The 23,989-nt window shown below is 46.9% G+C and overlaps 1 protein-coding gene across 2 annotated transcripts in view; it reads right to left on the bottom strand.

Annotated features, from left to right (window-relative positions):
* Positions 1-23,989, bottom strand: part of LOC107118447 (poly(rC)-binding protein 3-like) — a 356,111-nt gene that overhangs the window by 13,195 nt on the left and 318,927 nt on the right. For both annotated transcript variants that reach the window (XM_015420802.1, XM_015420794.1), the window contains exons 9-14: positions 22,195-22,323; positions 18,867-19,010; positions 14,220-14,261; positions 13,620-13,695; positions 11,578-11,630; positions 8,347-8,516 (exon numbers count right to left, since the gene is read on the bottom strand). In XM_015420802.1, coding sequence (XP_015276288.1) covers positions 8,347-8,516; positions 11,578-11,630; positions 13,620-13,695; positions 14,220-14,261; positions 18,867-19,010; positions 22,195-22,323 — 614 coding nt within the window. The remainder of the gene's footprint in view (positions 1-8,346; positions 8,517-11,577; positions 11,631-13,619; positions 13,696-14,219; positions 14,262-18,866; positions 19,011-22,194; positions 22,324-23,989) is intronic.

Below are 23,989 nucleotides of genomic sequence, written 5' to 3'. Positions count from 1 at the left end.
GTCATTATGGCTCAAAAGGGGCCTCCTCAGGATTGGACCAACTGTCACTTTAGAATGGTGCTGTCAAATGGCCATTCTTTGTTCCTTAGCTGCCATGGGGTTCACACAACAGAGCTGCCTGCTTTTGCTGTCACCGATTTCCCCTGAAGGCATGAGTGGATAGGGCACCTTTAAGACCAAGTTTTATTCAGGTACAAGCTCTCCCTCCTCTGCACGTCCCCCCCCCCCATAGCAAGCAATCCAAAACAGTCCACTGGAGCCTGAGCGGTGGTGGGTGTTGCCTTCAGACACACTTCCGGTGAAGTCAGGGTGTGTGGCATATGCAAATAAGTTATGCTAATGAACTCCTGCACCTCTTTTTCTACGAAATGACCCTTGGCTAGTGTCAGGTTCAACAGCAAGTACAGTACAACAAGGACTGTACAGTCAGGCGCGGTAGGATTTCTTATTTTGCTGGTTTACCTACCTTTACTGTGCTCATTTTTCCTACATGTTCTTGAACTACACTTGTTATATCTCTTTAATAAAAGTAGTTTTGTTACTCTGCCTGGGTCCTCACGCCTCATCCGGTCACTGAGTGTATAAAGGGGCAGGGTGGGTGCTCTGGGCCCTCCCGAGGAGACCCAGAGCAGAGTGGTGTGGCAGCCATGAGAGACCCCTTCCAGCCACTGCCCATGACACACTTACTGAGACTTTACAGATTTCCACTATGATGCCTTTAAGCCGTCTCACTTCTCACCCAGTGCAACTGAAACCAGAAGTGACATATCTTCTTCTCAGCTCATGTGATCCCCCCTCGGTTGTGCTAGGCGACCCGCATCCATCCAGAATGCCCCCCCCCCAAAAAAACTTCCATGACCTAAAATGCGGTCATTGCGCTGAGTTGCTAAATTGGAAACACTCTTCTTGATTGGTGGAACTGTAGAACATCATGTATTCACAGGCGACCTTAAGATTCTTCACTGACAAATGGAAGCTGTTTTATGCAGATAACATTAGCCACGCAGTAAGAGGTACATAAGATACTTGGGGAAGGGAAGGGGGATGCAATGGTTACAGACGCCTTCTGCCTAGAAATTCAGTGAGGGAAACAGAAAAAGCAACTTTTGATTCGTGGTGTAGCATTGTTGATCATGGTGTTCTTGGCAACAGAACTGTGAGAGGTTCCCGTGTTTTCCTAAGTGAGTGTCAGTAAACTGCCATTTGTATTCTGGGTATGCTCTGTGTAACCTGCCTGCTATATGATGGGGGGGGGGGGATAGCCTGCATTTCGCAGTTCTCATCCTCCAAGCGCTTTGCCTTTTGTTTTGACTTTGGAATGTTATGCTGCCTTTGTAGTTGATAAGACTGTGAGAACTGTTGCTGCGGCCGTTCTCAATCTAGCCAGTGTGAACCAAAAGGCTGACAGCTATCTCCCGCCTTGGGTTTCTCCCGCTCAAATTCCTACTGAGCGCGAACTATATTCATTGGCTTACCTTTACTGTTTGAACTGTCTGTATCTGTAGATGCTTGGCTTTGAGTTTCATTCCTGACAATGACCATGAAAGTGTCTCAATAGTGACTTGTAATAAAGCAACCTATTCTTATGAATCGTTGTGGATTGCAACTGCTCTACTGAACCTGACAGAAATTGTCAGGAATCATTATACCCCTCGACCCGTATCTTTCCGGCTGAGATGAGAGGAGATGAGGAGCCTGTCACTCCGGCGACTACTCACCAGAGGTGGAGCCCAGCGAGGCAGCTGTTTCGAACGGCAGCGGGATGCGCTGGAACCAGTGGGTGAAGAAGTGGCTGAGCCCAGCCAGAGCTGGAAGGAGTTCATGGAAGGCTGGTTAGAGCTTCTGGAGCGGAACCAAGACCTTGTTGTCCAAATGCTGGAGAACAGTATGCAGTTGGTGCCCCAGATAGCTGCGGAAGCAGTGCACCAGGAGCTACTCCAATGGATAGTGGTGCAAGCTCCAACCCAACCGCCTGGGCAGCCGCTTGGGCTCTGGGGTCGGCCATTGCCCGTTCCCCAGGCTCCCCCTGGTCTGGATGACGGAGGGGGCAAGGACTGTATCGCCCGAAGAAGCCATTGGATGTGACATTTGATGGAGACGTGGAAGCCCTTCCATGGTAAGGACTGGAAAGTTGTGGCCAACTGGGGCCACTTGTTCCCGAACGAAGAGGGCTGGGTGGACTATATCACATTCCGGTTACGCGGTGGAGCTGTGGTGTGGTATGTCAGCATCCACAACCTGGATGGTCCGGAGCTGAGGAGCGTGGACGATTTTATGCAGGCTTGGGCACAATTCAAGGATCGCAATGCAAGTGCCAAAGCCTGGGCATTCTGACGCACATTCCGACGGGATGAAAACTGTCCGGGAGTACTCAACCAAGTTCAGATTGCAGGCTGCCAAAATCCAGGGATGGTCTGATGAAGCCCTGGCCAGGCAGTACCGCATTGGTTTGGACCCAGAAATTCGAGAGACGGTTCTCCGGAGGGTGGATCCCGTGACGCTGATGGCTTGATAGTGCTATGACCGGGGCAAGACCTCCCCCCCCCCCAGCATCTCAAGGCTACAGTAAGGATTGAGAAGGGAGATCTGGATCTCAGTGGTGATGACGCCACCAAGCTGGTGGGAAACGGCCAGGTCCTGCTGTAAGTGACGCAGAGCTGCAGGACCCAAGCCCAGAGGCGCCCAACTCGGTGAGCCATTACCCCCCCCCCGCTTTTTTTTTTACTGTGACGATCATGAACCCAGGCATAGGGACCTACATTAGAGTCTGGGCCCTTATAGACTCGGGGGGTGGTTGGGACTTAATTAACCCTTCTCTAGTCATGGGATTAGAAGCCCCGGTGGTGCGGTACTATGAAGGAGCCTTGTAAATTCGAGACTGTGCCGTTGCACATGGGGGCGGGAGACCATTGGGAGGAATGGGCTTTTGTGATAACTCCAACAGCCTGATTTCCATTGGTACTGGGAAGCCCCTGGCTCCATAAACACAACCCATATATCCTATGGGATGAAGGGAGAGTTCAATTCATTTCCCAGAAGTGCAAAACTCATAAATGGGATCAGAATTGGGGCAAGCCACTGGATAGTCAGGTGGTCCAAGCTTGCCTGGCCCAAGAGGAGGTGGAGGCCATTCCCCCAAAGTATTGGGATTTGGCACAGGTATTCGAGGAGAAAGAAGCTGACGACTTACCCCCTCACCGGCATTCTGACTGTAGCATTAAACTGCTGCCGGGGCATAAACTGCCTAAAGGAAAATTGTATTCAATGAGCCCTAGTGAGAAGGAAGAACTGCGCGATTTCATTGATAAGACCTTGCCGAGAGGGTTTATCCGCCCAGCATCCTCGCCATTTGCAGCCCCAGTGTTTTCGGAAGAAAAAGGATGGGGGGTTGCGGCTATGCACGGATTACCGGGGCATAAATGCTGTTTCTTCGACTAATGCCTACCCGATGCCATTAATAAAGGATCTCTTAGCCGAGGCAGCTAAGGGGAATTTTTTTTCAAAATTGGACCTCAGAGACGCGTACTTCCGAGTGCACATTAAAGAGGGGGATGAATACAAGACGGCATTCAAAACCCCCCTAGGACAGTTCAAGTATAAAGTCATGCCATTTGGGCTCCAGGGGGCGCCCGGAGTTTTTATGAACTTGATTAATGAGGTTTTACACAAACATTTGTTTAAAGGGGCGCTGGTTTATCTAGATGATATCTTGCTTTACTCCCCAGGCAAGCCCTCCCATGTGAAACTGGTGCACAAGCACAAACTCTTTGCAAAGTTATCCAAATGTGAGCTTCACCAGACACAGATCGATTTTTTTGGGTACCGCATTTCACAGAAGGGGCTGGAGATGGACCCGGGGAAAGTGAAAGATGTTTGGGGGTGGAAAGCTTCCCGCACACACAGGCAACTCTAGTCCTTCCTCGGTTTCGCGAATTTTTACCGCAATTTTCTCCCCAACTTTGCCCAAGTGAGCTTACCACTCACAGATTTGTTAAAGACTAAGGGGAAACCGGGGGCTAAACTGGTGTGGACAGCGGAATGCCAGAAGGCATTCGACCGGCTCAAGGCTCTTTTCACTTCCGAGCCTGTGCTGGCCCATCCCAATAAAAATAAGAAGTTTGTGGTCCAGGTGGACGAGTCAGATGTCGCTATGGGGGGGGGCATCCTCCAAGAGGGGGAGGATGGACACCTCCACTCCCTGGCATATGTGTCCCGCAAGTTTAATGACACTGAGCGCAACTGGTCTGTGTGGGACAAGGAAGCTGGCGCCATCTGGTTAGCCTTGTCTTCGTGGTGCCATTGGTTGGAGGGGGCGAGGGTCCCATTTGAAGTGTGGACGGGCCATAAAAACTTAGAGGTGCTCCGGACGCCCAGAAACCTGAACGCTAAACAACTGCGGTGGGCTGATTTTTTCTCTAAGTTCCAATTCACCCTCCACCATTTCCCAGGGAAATCAAATCCGTTGGCTGATGCATTTTCCCGCCTCTCGCAACATGACAGCCAGAGGGAGGAGGTACTGCACTCAATGTTCACGCCCTCCCAGCTGGGAGGAGCGGTCACTATGCGCAGTCAAAGCCATGCCTCCTTTCCTCCCGATGATGTCTCCCCTTGGGTGAGCAAATTCATTTCCGCCTTCAATGACTCTGACCAACAAGAGCTTGAAAATGAGGAGGCGGTAGAACAACACAATGATGGCTGTTGGTATCGCAGCCATCAACTGTTTGTTCTGAAAGTACTGTGGGGAGAAATCATGGCCACGGTGCACAGGACTAAGACAGTTGGCCATTTTGGGTTTGTAAAATCTTTGCATTTACTCCAATGCCAGTTTTGGTGGCTGGGCATGAGAAAGGACTTGTCACTTTTTGTGCACTCATGCCAAATGTGTATCATGTGCAAACCTCGGCCTGGTAAGCTGCCAGGACTCTTACAACCTTTGCCCACTCCTAGACAGCCATGGGAAGTTATCTCGATGAATTTTATAACTGACTTGCCCCCTAGTCGAAACATGTCTGTAATTTGGGTAGTGGTGGACTTGTTTTCTAAACAGGGACATTTTGTCCCATTTGGGGGGTTGCCCACAGCTAAGATCCTGGCCAAAGTGTTCATCCAGCACATTTTCAGACTCCACACTTTACCGAGCAAAATCGTCTCCGACCGTGGCTCTCAATTCGTTTCTAAGTTCTGGGAGGAATTAATGCGGTTGATGGGGATTGAGAGGGGCCTCAGTAGCGCGTATCATCCAGAGACTGACGGCCAATCTGAACAAGTGAACCAAACCTTGGAACAGTACCGCCGTTGTTTTACTAACTTTCAACAGAATGATTGGGTCGATCCACTTCCATTGGCTGAATTTTGTTATAACAACGCCTGTCATTCTTCCACGGGGTCTCGCCTTTCATGGCAGTGTATGGCTACAAGAGTCCCCCTTTACCGTTTCTGGCTAAGCCTCCCGATAGTCCAAAGGCGGGCTTGGCTGGGGACTGGTGCAAGACCCTGCAGGAATCTTGGCCGATCTTGTGCAAAACTTTGGATGCGGCCAAAGAGGCGTATAAGAAACAGGCTGACAAGAAAAGGGTTGGGATATTCAGCCTGGAGACTCGGTGTATGTATCAACTAAGAACATGAAGTGTTTGCAGCCTAGCAGGAAATTGGGCTGGAAGTATATTGGACCATTTAAAATGTTGCGTAAAAAGAACGTGTCTGTCGAATTGGAATTACCAAAAACATTGCGACAGATACACTCTGTTTTCCACTTCAGCTTATTAAAAAAAGACCCTGGTCCTATTGTTTGGCGCCCTGACGTTGTGATGCCTCCCCCCCTTCTGGTGGATGGTGAACTGCACTTTGAAGTGTCCCACATTTTGGACTCAAAAGTGAAACGCAATAAACTCTTTTATCTGGTGGAGTGGAAAGACTTTGGTCCCCAGCACCGGGTATGGGTGGAAGTAGGGGATATTCGGGCCCCTGACCTTATTCGTGCATTCCATGAGGAGTTTCTGGGGAAACCGAGAGAATCTCCCGGGTAGTCTGGGAGAAGTTTTTTTTGGGGGGCAGGACATCAGTAAACTGCCATTTGTATTCTGGGTATGCTCTGTGTAACCTGCCTGCTATATGATGGGGGGGGGGGACTAGCCTGCATTTCGCAGTTCTCATCTTCCAAGCGCTTTGCCGTTTGTTTTGACTTTGGAATGTTATGCTGCCTTTGTAGTTGATAAGAATGTGAGAACTGTTGCTGTGGCCGTTCCCAATCTAGCCGGTGTGAACCAAACGGCTGACAGCTATCTCCCGCCTTGGGTTTCTCCCGCTCGAATTCCTACTGAGCGCAAACTGTATTCATTGGCTTACCTTTACTGTTTGAACTGCCTGTATCTGTAGACGCTTGGCTTTAAGTTTCATTCCTGACAATGACCATGAAAGTGTCTCAATAGTGACTTGTAATAAAGCAACCTATTCTTATGAATCATTATGGACTGCAACTGCTCTATTGAACCTGACAGTGAATCACATCCAGGTCTGTTCACTAAAGTAAGACTTATCTGATCAGCAGCAAACCGCAATCCCATTAAAAAGTGCTTTATTTCTTTGTCTGTGTCTAGTGTGTCCAGAAGAATCTTAAAGTGTTTTCTTCTGCGATCCGGAGTCATGCATTTTGTGCAACTAAAAGTGGAGAGGTCTATTCTTCTCTTGATGTGTGGGGAATCCCTGAACACCAAGGGAAGAACATATCCTTAAGGGTTAAAGGAGGGAACATGTTTTTATCTCATCACAGGCACAATTGTTTCCTGTGGCTCTTTTGAAAAACAAGGAACTGATTTACATTCACTATCAAGAAGGCCAATTACAACTGTTCAATTACCACTTTAAAACTGGAAACTGAGTTACACCGACATCTGTTTCACCCCTGTATTTTTTCCCTCCCTCAAGGAATGCAAAGCCCATAGGGCAGGGGTTCCCAACCCTTTTAAGCCTGTGGGCACATTTGAAATTCTGACATGGTTTGGTGGGTGCAGCAAAAAAATGGCTGTCACAAAATGGCTGCCACAGGAGGTGGGCCAGCCACAAAATGACTGCCACAGCTTAACTTTAGCCACACAGTGTAGATCCCTGTGCTGTGGTGGAAGCTGCTGCCAAAGCAACATTTAAAAAAACCCACAAAGTCAATCAAATCTCCAATAGCCAATCAGAAGCCTTGCTGGGCAAAAGCCCTGCCTGGGCCCACCCATTTCCTGAAAACACTCGGCAGGTGTCAGAAAAGGTGTCGGTGGGTGCCACTGCACCCACAGGCACCATGTTAGGGACCCCTGGCATAGGGGATCATACTTTCTTTGCCATATTCAGGCCACGCCTGTTGTCTGTCAGTTGCCCACAGTTTTCTATGGACAGGGCGGGCAAAGCTGGCCCAAGATATCTGACTACCCAAACAGTCTGCCGCACACGAACCAGGAGAAGATGTCTAGGGCCCCCTTCTGCACTGCTGGCCCTGAGACTGCCACAGCTGTCCACAGTGAAGGGTGAGTGAAAAGGACATCTTGCAAGGAATCCTGGGAGGTTGTGCACTCACATCCGGAGGCTCACCTACTGGGCCTTGCACAAGAGTGCAGAGTTGGTCCCATCTCGGTGCTCAACAATCTCAGGCAGTATTGAAACAGGTGGAATCTATCGAGGGGTCGACTCTGTTTTACCAATGGTATCTTATCGAGAGGGCTTCTTGATGTGGGAAGAGGGTATGGGGGAAACCTAGAACGTTGGATGGCCACCATTTGGAAGTAGGTCTGGACAGCCTAATATCCGGCGTGCTTTCTCTGACCTCCCCCCCCCCCCCCCTCCAGCACTAGCTGGAGACTAAAGGCAGCATTTTGCTAAAAAGAGAAGCGAAATGGAGGCTGGAGCACTGTCATGTACCCCAGAAATCAACGTTACGAGGATACGAGGACTGGGCATCAGACACATCCACATCAGACACATCCAGATCCTCCCTCCCTCAACATCATCAAATATCTCCTTGTAATCATATTGCAGAAGCAATTTCCAGCTAGCCAGATCCAATCAGCTTTGCTCTCTGTTTCATGACAACACCCGTTTGGCTCCCCAGCAGGGGGACCGGCGTAGTAAACCATTCCTTCTGCAACGCGTGTTTGTCTTCCAAGCCTCTTGGGATCGCTTTTGCCTCGTGGGTGAGACAGGCAGGCCTGGGGGCTTCCGCTTTGTGGCCGCAGGTTCCTCTGTCGTTTTCCATGAGAGCAACTGGTCGGAATGGCCGTGGTGGCACAGGAGTCAACCTGGGCAGGTACTTCCCACCCCAAGAGATGCATTCGAGAAGAGCGGCACTTAGAAAACAAAACCTACCTTGCGTTAATGAGGTACTGTGCTAGGCTGATGTTTGCAGGTGATCCCGTGATTGTTACTTGCCGTTCCGCCGAGCCTTCTGTGGCATTTGCAATCTTGATCTGAGCTCCTGACATCTGCCTGATTTCGTTTATCTTGCTGCCTTGTCTGCCAATAATGCACCCTATTAACTAGAGTGGAACGGAGAGAGAGAGAGAGAGAGAGAGAGAGAGAGAGAGAGAGAGAGAGAGAGAGAGAGAGAGTTGAGGGCAAAAAGACCAAATCGGGCAGAAACGATCTAACGCCAGTCAGATGGCTCATCTCAATGCGGATGTCATTCAAGCACCACTGGACAAGATGGCTGGCCAAAGTCTGATCCAGAGCAGGGGTCCCAAACCCTTTCAAGCCTTTTGGAATTCTGATACAGTGTGGTAGGCATAGCCACAAAACGGCTGTCGCAGGAGGGACAGCCAATCATAAAATGGCTGCTACAGCTTCCCCCCAGTCACAGTGAAGATCCTTGTGCTGCAATGGCAGCTGCCGCCAAAGAGACATGGGGGGGGTATTTTTTTGTTTTTTCCCCCTATGTGCATGTGTGTGCATGCACCTGAAAGTCATGGCGACCTCTGGTGACTGACCCCTAATGGGGGCCTGGAGGATATTCAGAGAGGTGGCTGAATAAAGCCTGCCCCCCCCTCCCGACTGCTGGTACTCCAAGGAGGTCTCCCATCCAAGTCCTTGCCAGAGTCGACCCCGCTTAGCTTCTGAGATCGGGCTTGCCTCGGCTATCCAGGTCAGGGCGCCAAAGCAACATTTTAAAAGATCTGTACAGCCAATCAAATCTCCGTTGGCCCACCAGAAGCCCTGCTGGGCAGAAGGCCCACCAGTCCTCGCCAACTTTCAAAAGACACTTGACAGCAATGTTCCCTCTAAGCTGTGGAGTCCTGTGAGCAAAAATTCCACTTTGGGACCTCCTAGTATTCAAGTTGTGAGCGAGCAATTTGGCTACTGCATAAATTAGTTGGCTCTGGAGCCCTCCTTCCTGAGCAAAGACAAAAATGTGTGAGCCAGAGGCTAAGAAGCTGTGAGCTAGCGCACACTAACTCAGCTTAGAGGGAACCCTGCTTGACAGATACCAGGAAAGGTGTTGGTGGATGCCACGGCACCCCCAGGCACCACACCGGGGGCTCCTGGTCTAGATCATACAATCGTCATGGGGAGATTTCTGTTTCCACTCGATATACTTGTCCATCCAAAGGGACACCACATGCATTTGTCACGTTGTGCTGGAAGCCTGACATTTCAGGAATCCACATCCCCCCAAGAATTCCATGATGCGTCATGTGTTCCCTCTTATAGCCTGTGGGAATTATCAGACTGTTTGCATTATGCTTCCAGGAATGACACGTTTAGTCTTCACTGGCCACTGAGTTCTGATTCCAAACCGTTTGAAAGAATGGAGACTACCTAGCCGACTGGTGTATCTGCAGTTCTCCCTCAGTCCACAGCCAGTCTTGGTTTTCTGAGCATGTCTGTGTGACAGCCACATTTGCAAACTTGGGTTTGTCATACACACACTTTACAAGTTATAACGAAAAGCTGAAGATAAGTTTAGTGGACACGTACAAATGTAACCATCTCAGTCCAACTGTACGGCTGCCAAGGTGGCTTTGCAGAGCCCACTTATCATGCCAATCCACAGGTCGGGAAAGAGGGAGGGTAGCAGGTGAAACTAAATCCAGATCCCAGATTTCCATGTCTGAATTGCACCACTGCTAACTTTCTGATGGGACTTCACATGCACAGCCCAAGCAGTTGGGCAGGGGGCGAAGTGGAAACTGCCCATAAAGCACCTTTTTGCATGTGGGTTCTTTATCCAGCTAGGGGATACCCTGTATGCAGCACCTTCTATAGTGGCTCTATGGCAGAGCATCTGCTCTGCATGCAGAAAATTCCAGGTTCAGTCCCTCGCATCCGGCAGATTATGGTCAGGAGTCACGTGGAGTATGCAGATTACTCCCATTTTGCAGCCACTCTACTGGTTACCGATTCGCTTCTGGTTTCAACTGAAGGTACCAGTCACCACCTACAAAACCCTTGAATGCATGAAGCGGCCTTATACCGAATGAGACCACCGGTTCACCGAGGTCAGTATCGTCTACTCAGACTGGCTCTCCAGGTTCTCAGGCTGTGGTCTTCCACATCCATCTGCTACCAGGTCCTTTCAACTGGAGCTGGGACCTTCTGCATGCCAAGCAGGTATTCTGCCACTGATCCCTCAATCTGTCTCAGCCCTTCCCTGTCATGGCCCACAACCCATTTATCTACAGGACTGCCTCTCTCGATATGTCCCATGGAGACAGCTTTGTTCATTTGAGTAAGGCCTCCTGAAAACACCAGGCTGCAAAGGGGTCAGCTCAACATCTGCTCCTACATAAGGACCAATCCACAGGTCTATTGGTCAATTTCCCACTCGAAGCCGTGTGGCCACGTTTTGACCCATGGCTTCGCCCGATTTTCCCTGCAGTTTCGTGATCCTGTTTTTTGAGGATCATGAAACCGCGGGGGAAATCGGGCGAAGCTGCAGGTCAAAACATGGCCGCGCGGTTTCAAGTGGGAAATTGACCAATAGAAGCGGGGGAAAGGGACACGCGACCATGGCGCAGCTCTTGTGTGAAATCGGTCAAGCTTTCTTGGTTGTGGATCCTGCCCAGTGAAATAACCTGCCCAATGAGGTAAGGAAGCTCCCCCCCCCCCCATTTTTATCATTCTGTATAATACAGAACTGTTCAGGGGGGCTTTTTATAAAGGGAACAGGGTCACAGTTAAGGTCTGTGAAATTTTAGATAGCTTTGCAGTGATTAACTGTTGCTCTATTCCTCTGATTTCGTAATCCAGGGTTGTGGCACTGTTGTTTCTGCTATACTATTTTAGTGGGTTGTGCTCTGGTTTTGCAATCCAGCTCTATGGCATTGTTGGCTGTATGTATGTATGGCATCGTTTTTAATTGTGTCATATGCATTGAGTCTCAGTAAGAAAGGTGGTCTATGAATGAAGTAAGGGGGTGTGGCTCAGTAGATTAGGACAACTGCTCTGAGTTCAAAGCTGAGGTGACTTTTCAGTTGGTTCCCCCCCCCCTCACTCTGCTAGATCAAGTTTAACGGCATTACTATATATCTAAGTGGAGCTGAGATTTTGCATTTCCTTGAATGGCAGAGACGTTGTAATAAGAGAACTTTTAAGTGCGCTTACATCATTTGGAATGGTGAGCTCATGAGAACTGGTTGGAGTACTGGCATCCAATCCTAGATTGGAAGGACAAAAGAGAAAGAAACGTTAGGACAGTCGTTTTCAAATATGAGGGGGAAAAGCCATGTAGCATTCAGAAGAAAACTAAAACAAAAAAGTGGAGCAAAGAAAAAAATACTGAACAGCTAGCTCAACAGAAGAGAAAGCTAGAGACACAGGTATTAGCGCTAGGTACTAGTCTTAACTTAAAAAAAGAGCTCTCGGAGCTCATTAGCATAACTCATTAGCATAACTTATTTGCATATGCCACGCCCCCTGACATCACCGGAAGTGACAGAAGGCCACACCCCCTGACATCACCGGAAGTGTGTCAGAAGGCCCGGCTACTTACCCTCCTGCTTCATCCTCATTCCCAAACGGAATGAGGATCGAAGCAGAGGGCGGGGTAAAGAAGGGGGCGGGGCTTCACCACGTGACCGCCCCGCCCCCAAGAGGTTCTCTTCCGGAGCTCCGTACCTGAGAGCTCCCCCCCGACTAGAGCCCTGGCGCTAGGTACTAATTGGAACTTAAAAAAAAAGACCTTAAATCCACCAATAGAACAGAAGAGTGTCTGTGATGCTACTGAAAAGTAAATAGAGAATGGGCACTTTCACTTAGCCTTAAAAATCTGAAATCTGACAATTTGCAGTCAAAAGTAAACACGCGGCTCAAATTTGGTCCACCGGAAAATAAAAATAGAAATCTAAGGTCACCAAAAGGACTTGTAGAAACTGATAAAATATAAAAATATGGGTGAGGGAAACTAGGCAAACTATGAAGTTATATAGGGGATTAGTCACTTGGCAGGATCACTGGGAAGAGGGGTGCTTTCAAGGGGAAAGTACGAAATAACCATTAGGTTGCAATATGCTAGACTAAATTTGGATGGATAAAAGGAAGTGCACAGGAAAAAAAATGCAATTAGTGTGTTAACGTTCAAAATTACAGATCCACACATTCCACAACAGTACAAGGAACAGACCAAGGAGCAGCATGTTAATGAAAAGGAGTGAGTGAGAACGCAATGCTTCTCGGAGACATTTTTATCAAATACACCATATAGTGAGGCCAGTGAGTGATACTACGCTCTTGTTAATTTTTTGAGTACAAGTACTTTAAAAATTGAAGGATTTTCGGCACAACTAATACTTGAACTGATTAAAATTAGAATCTGTTCTCTTTCACAGTCTGTAAGCCTCCTGCTAGCAGATTTCCTGAGCACTGTGTACTCCAGATGGTAAACAACTAACTATTTTGATGTATGTGATAAAAATATTATTACTTGCCAAACAGAGTATGTACCAGTGTGTGGAGCTCGTCTTCTGGAAATCACCAGCTGTGTCATTGCTCTGAACCAAACTTCTCTGAGTGGCCAACTAAGGCACACTGCAAATACGCTTTGTAATTATATATATCTATATCTATATGGATATAAAACAACACTGTGGAAAGTTTCTACAGTTTGAAAAGTTTGCTCCGTCATTCAGAGGAAAGAAGGCATTCCAGTGAATGAAAGGTTATAGAAATTCAATAAGAATTCAAGACAGGACAAAAATAAAACACTGTTTCCCATAACTGAATGTCACCGTTCTCTGATAGGCTACACTGATATGGGACTTTCCCCAAAACATACAACTTCGACAGCCCAGCGACTGCAGGCACACGGTACGTCCTCTGTCGTGCAAAGTAATGTCTGATGCCTGGAGGGGGAAAAACAACAACACAGCACAACAACCCCAGTTCTAAAATTGGTGGTAAAATAAAGGGTGAAGCACAAGAAAACCAGAACAAAGCCAACACTTTTTAGTAATGACAAAGGCAATCTTACAAAGGGAGCCACAAGGGGGGACGGGGGACAACAACGACAAAGAAGGAAGATTAATATATGAAACGCAAAAGGAGCAGATGGTCATTCACATCATTTGGCGACCCAAATGTTGCAATGACCATAGGGAACAGAGAGGCGTTAAGAAGAAGGACATCCCCAGGGAGTCACGGGTACGTACCGGGGAAACCAGGGGTGGTCTGCCCAAGGGGAGTAAAGGGGGGATGCTGCATAGCCAACTGGTGAAGCTTGGTCAACTGCAGGGGGCAGGATGGGAAATTAGAACTAACCAATCAAATGGAATTATTTCAGAGTAGAGAGAGAGAAAAAACCATCTTAACACGTTTTCAAAACTGGATTAATTAAAATTAAACAAAAAATATATATAAAGTCTTAAAAAATCATTCATTCTAATTCTAATCTATCAAAAGAAATAGGTTCACAATGACATTTCAACAGTTATTACATGTAAATGGCTACTGTTAAGGCATTTTTAACTACCGTTCTGCATCATAATATATATTAAAAATTCAAATACATAACATGCATAAGAGAAAGAAAACAAAAAAGGGAATTTGTATCTGGGCCACTCTGGCTTTCCAAGCTGGTCTTAAGATAAAAGTTATCAGTAACGCTTGCATTCGGCTACACGATACACCACTCGGGAGAGCCATCCCTGGATGTTTCCTTAGACAGCTAAATACGCGGAAAGTCCATGGCACCCAGAACAAATAGAAGAGAAAACAGAAGATAGGAAGTAATTTGCATGCATTGGACTCACATCTGGATGAGGGATCGCGTACTGCCCCTGAATGGTAAAGGCCTGTGAATGACAGAGAGGGAGGGAGGGAGGGAGGGAGAGATTAAAGTCCCTTTGCGGCCATTTTGGGGGAAGGGTGGAGCTTTGTCACCATTTTAGAGAGCACTGGTATCACATCCTCAACGCAGACTCAGACTTGAATGCCCCAATCCAGAGAGTTTGGATTCTCTGTTTTGCAGGCCTGCCCACGGGGATTCTGGATTTTGTAACAGCAGACGCCCCTTAACATGGAGGCTGCATCGCAAACTGCTTTTGAAAGCCACCTGGGCTTCAAAAATGGTTTGCCATACAGACAGTGAGGAAAAGAGCTGCTGGCTGAGCGGAACAGAAGCTCTCAAGTCCGCTCAGTTGCAGAGATCTGAATGCACCTTCTTCTGGATCCCAGTCACGGAGTGCTGGCACCATTTGTTTTAATCTAGCGAGTCTCAGCGTTTCTATTGGAAGGTCTCCATCCATAAAGAAATATGCAATTCCATACGATGTACCATATTGATAAGGCTGCCAGTTCTAGGTTGGGAAATACCTGGAGATTTTGGGGGCGGAGCCTGGGGAGGGCGGGGAAGGGGAGGGACCTCGGCAGGATATAACGCCATAGAGCCCACCCCCCTCCAAAGCAGGCAGTGTCTCCAGGGGAATGGATCTCGGCTGTCTTGAGAGCAACTGTAATAGTGGGAGAGGTCAAGGTGCCACCTGGAGGCTGGCAACCCTATGTAGTGACTCGAAAGGCCGATGATCCTCCGTATAAGATGGCCCCCTTAAAAAAAGATGTACACACAGAAGAATATTATTGGACATAACTGTAACATATGCAAATGTCAGGTGACCCATTTCTCGGTCACTCGTTCTATGATGGCATGCTGGTGTGGGGGGGAAACCCTGCGTCTTACATTTCAGTAAATACTGTACTTGCTTTGTCCTTTGCTACTGCCACCAAGAAAAGAGACACACCAGCCAACCCAGTGGACTCTTCTTGGCAAACAATGGCTGCTTTTAAGTCATATGTTAAATATGACACTCCTTCCAAATGTTGCTTTTCTAGTCCTATACCAAGACCAGCTTGGGAAATTACCTTGTTGTGTAACAACCAGCCACATATGATCGCTGCGGGATCCGTTCCTTTGCAAGGATGGGTTACATGAGAGGATAAAAACAATAAACAGTCTATATATCTAGCTACTTCACTCTAGTCACTGGTTACTCCAAGATGGATACTCTTCTCTGATCTTACTTCTCACATCGTCTTATGGCGTCTGATCTTAGAACAAAGGGAGTAGGAAGAAACTTCCAAAATGCCTATGTGCAAGATATCCGGTAACATCACCCAACTACAAATGGACCAACGACTAGGCAAAAGGTCACTTCATTACGAATAAGACGTCCCTTTCTAGAGCGGGAACTTCTGCTCAGCATCTCATAGGTTCTAAGCTAACTAACAATTAGCATACATAAGCAGGTTAATTCTTTAATGACTTCAGGAAGTGAATGTGTAACTATCCCAACACCCCTTCTTCAAGCTCATGAACGGAAGTCATGAAGGTTCAGCTTCTTGCGCAGGCATTCCAACCTCCCCCCTAGCAAGTGGCTTGGTTAATATGTCAGTCACCATCTCTTCAAGAAGGACAATACTTGATCTCAGTCAGTCCTTGTTGCTGCATCTGTCCACAATGTGCTTGCTTCTTGCTTTGATGCTCTCACTCTTGGATAGGGCTATGCATGCCCTCAAACAAAGTTATTGGTTTAGGTTCATCAGCACCAGAGTTCTTCAGTAGACAGATAATCCATTCAAGTTCACTGCAGGCATTTGCAGCGGACATGTACTCAGCCTCGATTGTTGATTTGGCCACTACTGGTTGCTTTTGGCTGATTCCAGTCAACCTGTCTGTCTCCACAGAAGAACAAGTAGCCACTTGTTGACTTGCAGTCAGTCTGGTCACCCCAGCCAGCATCCATGCATCCAAGCAGTCTCAGGCTGTCACAAGCTGAGATCTTTAGTTTCAAGTTGGCAGTATTTACGAGGTATCTAGCCAGTCTCTTTACAGTGTTCCAATCATAATGATTTCGTGAATCAGTCTTTCTGCACAGGATTTCAGCAGGTGCAGAGACATCAGGTCTTGTCACTGTGCTCAGATAAAGAAGTCTGCCAGCTGCTTCTCTGTATTGTTGGTTGCTCTCTAGCAACACCCCTTCTTCAAGTCTGAGGTAGGCAGGTTCAAGAGGAGTACTAAGTCCTTTGGCATCCTTTAGGCCCAGGGATTTTGCAAGGTCCGTAATCTTGTGTCTTTGGTTCAGGAGAAAACTCCCATTCTCAATCCTTTCCATTTGTATTCCAAGGTAGTGGTTCAATTCTTCCAACTGTTTGACTTCCACCTCTTTGTTATCTGCAATTTCCTGAACATCGTCTTTGGTATGGCAGCATAACAACTGTCCATTCCTACATGACAGCACATACTGACACAGTCCATCTTTAAGTCTGGCAAGTAGGTAGGTGTCCGCCTTTCCCTGTCGAAAGCTTTAGCCTTGCAGCAGCATAACTGATTTCTCAGTCCACGCTATGGCAGCTTGTTCCATCTTCAAGGCAAGAGAGGTGGTTCACCACTGCCTGCCTCTGCATAGCAACTCCAGTCTTCTCTAGATGGTCCCTCATCCAAATACTAACCAGAGTCAACCCTGCTTAGCTTCTAAGCTCTGGTGAAGTCCGGCTGCCCTGGGCCTCAATCTAGACTATTCAAATTAAGTAATTTAGATGTAACTAAGGGCCAAACCAGTTGTGCAGGGAATGTCTGTTAAAAAAATAAAGGAGACTCTAATTCAGCTTGGAATGCTGCCATGGGGGGGGGGGGGCATGCCTGCCTAACATTTTCCTGCACTGAAATGTGTGTGTGTGGGGGGGAGTTACTGCAACTGCTATGGGGCTATTCAAAAAAACAGCATCTCTTAAGTTTGGCCCTTTGATGCCACGTAAAGTAAATATTATATAGGAGACCCATGACTGGATCTAAATTGCCTCTCTCAGGCTGCAGTTAGCTCTGGCAGGAAAGGAAGACAGGCAGAGACAGTGTTGGTCTTCCTTCTCTGCTGGGGATCACTGCAGCGGAGAAGCAGTTACACTCGGGGAAATAACTTGAGGGGGGAAGTCGATCCCTTTCTGGTCGAGGCCTGCAGCTCTGATTCAGGCATCCTCTCCCTCCTGAGCGGCATTCCCCAAGTCTAAACGCACATCCAGCGATCTGATAACAGATTCCCACAAGAATGTGTAATTTCATCTAAAATGTGATACAAATGCACAAACTTTTCCTTTTTTTCTTAGTGACAGGTATTGTATTTTTTTAAATCATCTCGTGTTAGTTATGTTAACAACTAGAAAACAAAACTACTGTAAATATAAAGGCAATTTTCTATTCAGCCTTTCCACCACCAGAGAGACCAGCCATGAGAAAGGAAGAAAAATCAAAGGAGGAATCCCCACTCAGAAGTCGGCAGGCACCAGTGTTGGTGAATAGTGGCTGGGAAAGGCCAAATGCCTATTTGTCAAAAGATCTTGTAGAAAGTAAAGGAAACTCTGCAAAATTATGGAGCAATTTATCAAATGGATTTTGAGTATGAAGACTCTGGACAGTAGAGTCGCCAACTCTGGCTTGACAAATGCCTGGAGATTTGTGGGCAATCCCTGTCAGGGGGTGGACCTCAGCAGGGATGTGAGGGTCCGGTCCACCCCCTGGCACTGCCGTTTCCTCTGGGGGACCTGATCCCTACGTTTCAGAGATCAGCTGTTATCCCAGGAGAACGCCAGGCCTCACCTGGAGGCTACCATAAAGAAACACTGTGATAGAACACAACACACTTCTACTAATATGTACTTGTATCTTCATATATTGATTTACTTGCAATACAGACTCTAGTATATCTTATACACATACAAAAACCTAAAGTACATTGTATCTACTAATAGGAAAGTCCACAGCTACAAAGACCTATTCCAACACTGTAGACGATCTTGCTCCTGATAAAGGACTGATGAAAGTTGCAAAGATACAAGTACATATTAGTAGAAGTGTGTTGTGTTCTATCATGGTGTTTCTTTATGGTTGTCTAACTTTGCCGTGTTCCCTGCATGTTTGTAGCTCACCTGGAGGCTGGCAACCCGACTTAACAGACTAGTTGCAATGAGAAAGCCATGGCAAGATGGAGTTGGTACGGTAGAAACATCTATTTTTCTTAAAGTTATAAATCATGCCTGCAAATAGTGATGCACAACTAACGCTCAGTTCTTGGTGAGGACGATTTATATGTGGGACTGGTGATATTTCACAGGCTGAACACCAGGCTCCCATATGTGACAAGGAGAAGTTACCATCTTCCCTCCCACAACTGAAAAGCAATACCTTTTTTCCAGACTTGGCTCTCTAGCTGTCTTCCAAGAGGAGGAGGAATGTGCCCAGGGCGAGATGGTGGAAGGGGATACCGGGCAGGGGGAGGGAAACAGCTCAGGTTGGATTTGGAATAAGCACCACGAGAATTGCCTCTACAGCATCAGTAAATCCAGAAGGGGAGAAAACAAACCAATCAGTACTATACCAGGCAGAAACGAAGTACGAGCAGAATACTAACAGGCGCTGGCTGAGGTTGGGCCAGGACAGTGTGGTTTCCAGCTGAAGCCAAAATCGTGTCTGCTCTTACCTGGCCACCTGCAAAAATTATAGGTGCAGAGGCCGGCTTGGGGCGGTAAGGAATGGTTGCACCTTTGGGTGGAGACTGAGGGGGGGAAAAGAGAGAAGAAGAAGTGAGGCAAGGTAAAAGAGCCAAGACGCACAGACAGTTGTTACAGCTGCGAAGGACGGCATCGATAGCCACACAATATTACCCCCCAAACTTGGCCTGTTCTCCTAACAGCCATTACTTAGGCTCTCATTGGTCCATGTAATATATCAGAAACCTCCCAGTTGATAAATGATCAAAGTTATAGAAACAACCAGGGAAATGTTTTGTATATAATGCAATAGATACTATATTGAGGTTTTATGCAAAGTGTAAATTAATTTTTAAAGTGCTTAATTCATACATTTATAAAAATATCACCTATTAATTCATACGTAAGAATCTCATATTATAAACAGATCACAGTACAGTAAGAGAATCACAATACATAAATGTATTAACAAAGCTTCCGGCTTGAGTCTTCGTTTCGCTCCTGAACTTCCTCAGAAGTAAATTCTCTTATGACTTCCTCAGAAGTAAATTCTCATACTCACCATTTTGCATTTAGTGAGTGTCGTCTCTTTGAGAATTTACTTCTGAGGAAGTCATAAGAGAATTTACTTCTGAGGAAGTCATAAGAGAATTTACTTCTGAGGAAGTCATAAGAGAATTTACTTCTGAGGAAGTCATAAGAGAATTTACTTCTGAGGAAGTCATAAGAGAATTTACTTCTGAGGAAGTCATAAGAGAATTTACTTCTGAGGAAGTCATAAGAGAATTTACTTCTGAGGAAGTCATAAGAGAATTTACTTCTGAGGAAGTTCAGGAGCGAAACGAAGACTCAAGCCGGAAGCTTTGTTAATACATTTATGTATTGTGATTCTCTTACTGTACTGTGATCTGTTTATAATATGAGATTCTTACGTATGAATTAATAGGTGATATTTTATAAATGTATGAATTAAGCACTTTAAAAATTAATTTACACTTTGTATAAAACCTCAATATAGTATCTATTGCATTATACACAAAACGTTTCCCTGGTTGTCATTGGTGCACGGCATCTGTGTGTGCGCGTGCGTGCGTGCATGCTTGTGCATGTATATAGCTCAGAGATCCACAATGGTGCCTGCAGAATCAAAAAGGTTGGGGACCTTTCAATCCTGCGGGGACCACTGGGAATCTGACACAGTGCAGTGGGTGCAGCCACAAAATGGCTGCCACAGGAGGCAGAGCCAGCCACAAAATGGCTGCAGTGGCTTACCTTCAGTCACACAGTGAAGATCCTCGTGCTGTGGGGGCAGCTGCTGCCAAAGCAACGTCTTTAAAAATCTGCACAGCCCATCAAATCACCACTTGCCAATCAGAAGGCGCCCTGGGCAAAAGCCCCACCCACTTTCTAAAAGCACTACTTGATGAGCACAAGGGAAGGTGCTGGTGACCCTGGTGTAGGATTTTCAACTTTTATGCTACACTCATTGTGGCACTTTCCGGCTGCCATGACTAAGTGCCGGCTCACACATAACCTCGGTGCCTACAACCAGCCCACAGCAGAGCACAAGAAGAAAACCCGGTCTTCAGCCCACCGCCCACACATACAAAGCACTTTCAGTGAAACTGCCAGTGCCGACATTTGTGCCCCATGGCCAAGATGCCCCCTGTGTCTACCCTTCATCCGCCACGGACAGACTCGGCGCGAGCAGAACCAACTCGTATACAGATTTCCTTCAGTTCACCCAAAGTGTCCTCTGCCTGCAGGGGTGGGGCAAAGCTCACTCCTCAGAAAAGTGTGAAATGGCTCTAAAGTCATTATTTTTGTAAAAAGAAGGAAACCTAAATAATGAGATTTCAGAAAATGATGAAGAAAATCACAAAAGTGACACAACACCTTAATAAATCACCCCACTAACCATTTGGCCGTTCAGTTTGGACATAGTATCTCATGGTTCTGGATTTAAGGAAAGCATCATTGAATCTCTTGCTAGCATCCATGGAAGCAAGCCATGCTCCTCACTGGGTCAAAATCCATCCTACACTGCATCCTGTCTCAGAAGGTGAAAGTTTCTGCTGCTACGAATGTATTTACTAAATGCTTAGAGCAATGATGGAGCACCCTTGTCACTGAGACACCGACTCCCAGGGGTTACCTCCTGGGGGTGTCCTCCCTGCCAGGATGTGGTGCCATGAAGTCCCATGAAGTTGCAATTCACTTATGGTGACTCCAGAGGGTTTCCAAGGCAAGAGAGGTTCAGAAGTGATTTGCTATTGCCTCCTTCTGCATAGCAACCCTGGGACTTCCTTGGTGGTCTCTCATCCAAGTGCTAACTGGGGCTGACCGTGTTTAGATTCCAACATCTCACAAGATCGAGCTAGTCCAGGTCAGGGGAAGTGGATTGCCATTGCCTGCCTCTACATAGTGACCCTGGGCTTTCTCTGGTGGTCTCCCATCCAAGTACTGACCAGGGCTGGCCCTGCTTAGCTTCCAAGATCTGATGAGATTGGGAGAGCCAGGACGTACCCCAAAATACCGTAGTTATAGCCACCCACTTCCCATTCCATGGGTTGGTCAGTTCCTATTACGCAGTACAGTCCTCTTCCTGGACTCCTGTCTGCCCTGTGGCATGCAGATCTATTGTCTGCTGCATCCAGCCAATGGCAGAAGGACATAGGCTTGTATTCCGAGTTGGCTATAAGTACTAAGAACAGAAGGAGCTGCGGTGGCTCAAGTGGTTAAGGCGCCGAACTGCAGGCCGTGGAAGGTCGGTAGTTCAGCAGTTTGAGACCCCAAGTGTGCCACATGACGGAGTGAGCTCCCGTCTTTAGTTCCAGCTCCTGCCAACCTAGCAGTTCGAAAGCAAGAAATTGCAAGTAGATAAATAGGTACCGCTTCGGTGGGAAGGTAACAGCGTTCCGTGCCCCTTTGTGTTTAGTCATGCCGGCCACATGACCACGGAAACGTCTTCGGACAGCGCTGGCTCTTCAGCTTTGAAACGGAGATGAGCACCGCAACCCTAGAGTCGGATTCGACTGGCTTTCGAGCAAGGGAACCTTTACCTAAGAACAGAAATATAACACTGCCCCCGAGAGCTGTTGAGTTTAATCACAGTCAAAGGGACACCATGCCCACAGTTAAATACTGTACTAGCAGGCCTCAGCACTATTGTGTTGAGAGAGTGAACTGTTCCCAGGCACAGTGAATCATTCTAAGAAAGCTTGCCAGTGCCCCAGGACGGTATCCTACCTCAAGCATAACCACGCAGATTTGCTTTACACACTGAATAATGGCGTCAGGAGTACCCGATATAGTCACGGCGCGTTCCGTGGAGTTTGGTAACATATCCCCCGCGACTTGCACCTGGGCCCCTGTGGACTTAAATGCAAACAGGGATGTTACAAGAAATGAACAAGCAGCTCATTCATCATCAAGAATAGAAGACCACTTTGGTATTTCCGTGGTGTTATGAGAGTTTGCTACTTTAAGCCAAATGCTATGTATACATGGAAGGTGATAACGGATGTTTGGGGTTTAATCCTACAGCCAACTTCTCTGTGTTAGGATGAAATTGATGATGTCGCAACATTTCTGGAAATTTTAAAGCCATGAGGGGAGACGACATTTCCCCCTCCATTTCCCCCCAGGAAAAAAATGGAAATTCTGGGAAAAACTGAAAGACTTCTTTCTTTCTTATCAAGCCTCATCTTATTTTATTGCTTCTACTCGCTTCATTTTACTGCAACTGTATAGCACTGTAGAAGTATTAATTCCTTAGGGAGCAATCTTAAGCCAGTCTGTTCACAGGCATTTGATTCAATGGGGCTGGCTCCCAGGAGAGAAAGAGCACTGCAAATCTTAGCACACAGAACTTAGTTTTTGATATCTGAACTGTCCGAAAAAATAAAAAGTTGACAACAGAAAACAACTTTTGTAGTGAACAAAAGGAAGTATATTATTTGGACAGAAACAGGCTCATTATCACAAAAGGACGTGCGGCATAATCAGATATCCAGCGAAACACTGTAACACTGAAAACACTGAACTCTTCAATACTGCATTATCATACACCATATGAGACGGGTGTCGAACTCATTTGTTACAAGGGTGGATCTGACATAAATGGGACTTTGTGGGGCCAGGCCATGTGTGTCATAAAATCTAATGCCAGGTAGCAGAGATATAAAGTTTATAAAAGATACAAACACAATTAAAGATTTTTTTTTACTTAAAATACAAATATGCTTAAAACTTCTGCAATATTTTATTTATTTAACAGTCTTTGATAACCAACAAAGGTGGGGGAATACTGGGGTTTGGCAATGCAATTTTTAAAATAAAAAATCCAGAAAAAGCACAAGGATCACAGCAGAAACTAAAGGCTCTGAGCCTAGGAACATCAAATGGCTGGGCATTGCAAGCTTCTCCCCTCCCCCTCACAGGTCTACTCAGAGTGGCAGTGGCTCTCCAGTGTAATGTCCCCCTTTGGCTGTGGGTTCCCAGGTTAAAGTACTCACTCAGGCACCCGTTCTCAAGTCCATTCAGCAGGGACAAGCTGGCTTAAAACATCAACCCTGTATTTGCTAAGAGACAACTCCAGCAAGCAACAGCTTCAACTATACCACCACTAGAAAGTGAAACTTCTTGACCTCCACCCCACTGAAATACATTGCAGCACAGACAAAGTTGCAAAGAAAATATGGAATGGATTTCCCATTAAGGTCTCTGGGCCCAGACAGACTACTCTGGGACTGGAATGACCACCACCAGAGTGAAATGACAGTCCCTGGGAGTAGCAGAAGCATCCTGGGATTGGAATGAGGGCCCCTAGAGTGGAATTCCATTCCCAGAATGCTGCTGCTACAACCAGGGGCTGTCATTCCACTCTGCACCCTGTCACTCCTGTCCCAGAACACAGATTCTATTGCTAAGGACCATCATTCTACTCTGGAGGCTCTCATTCCATTCCCAGAGCATTGTTTCTATTGGTGGAAGCAATCCCAGAGTAGTCTACTTGGGTGCCGGGACCTTAATGGAAAAATCC

Source organism: Gekko japonicus, unplaced genomic scaffold (assembly GCF_001447785.1).
Source record: "Gekko japonicus isolate JY-2015 unplaced genomic scaffold, Gekko_japonicus_V1.1 scaffold438, whole genome shotgun sequence".
Classification (NCBI taxonomy): domain Eukaryota; kingdom Metazoa; phylum Chordata; class Lepidosauria; order Squamata; family Gekkonidae; genus Gekko; species Gekko japonicus.
Note: the sequence above shows the minus strand (reverse complement) of the source record. Positions and strands in the feature narration are given on the sequence as shown.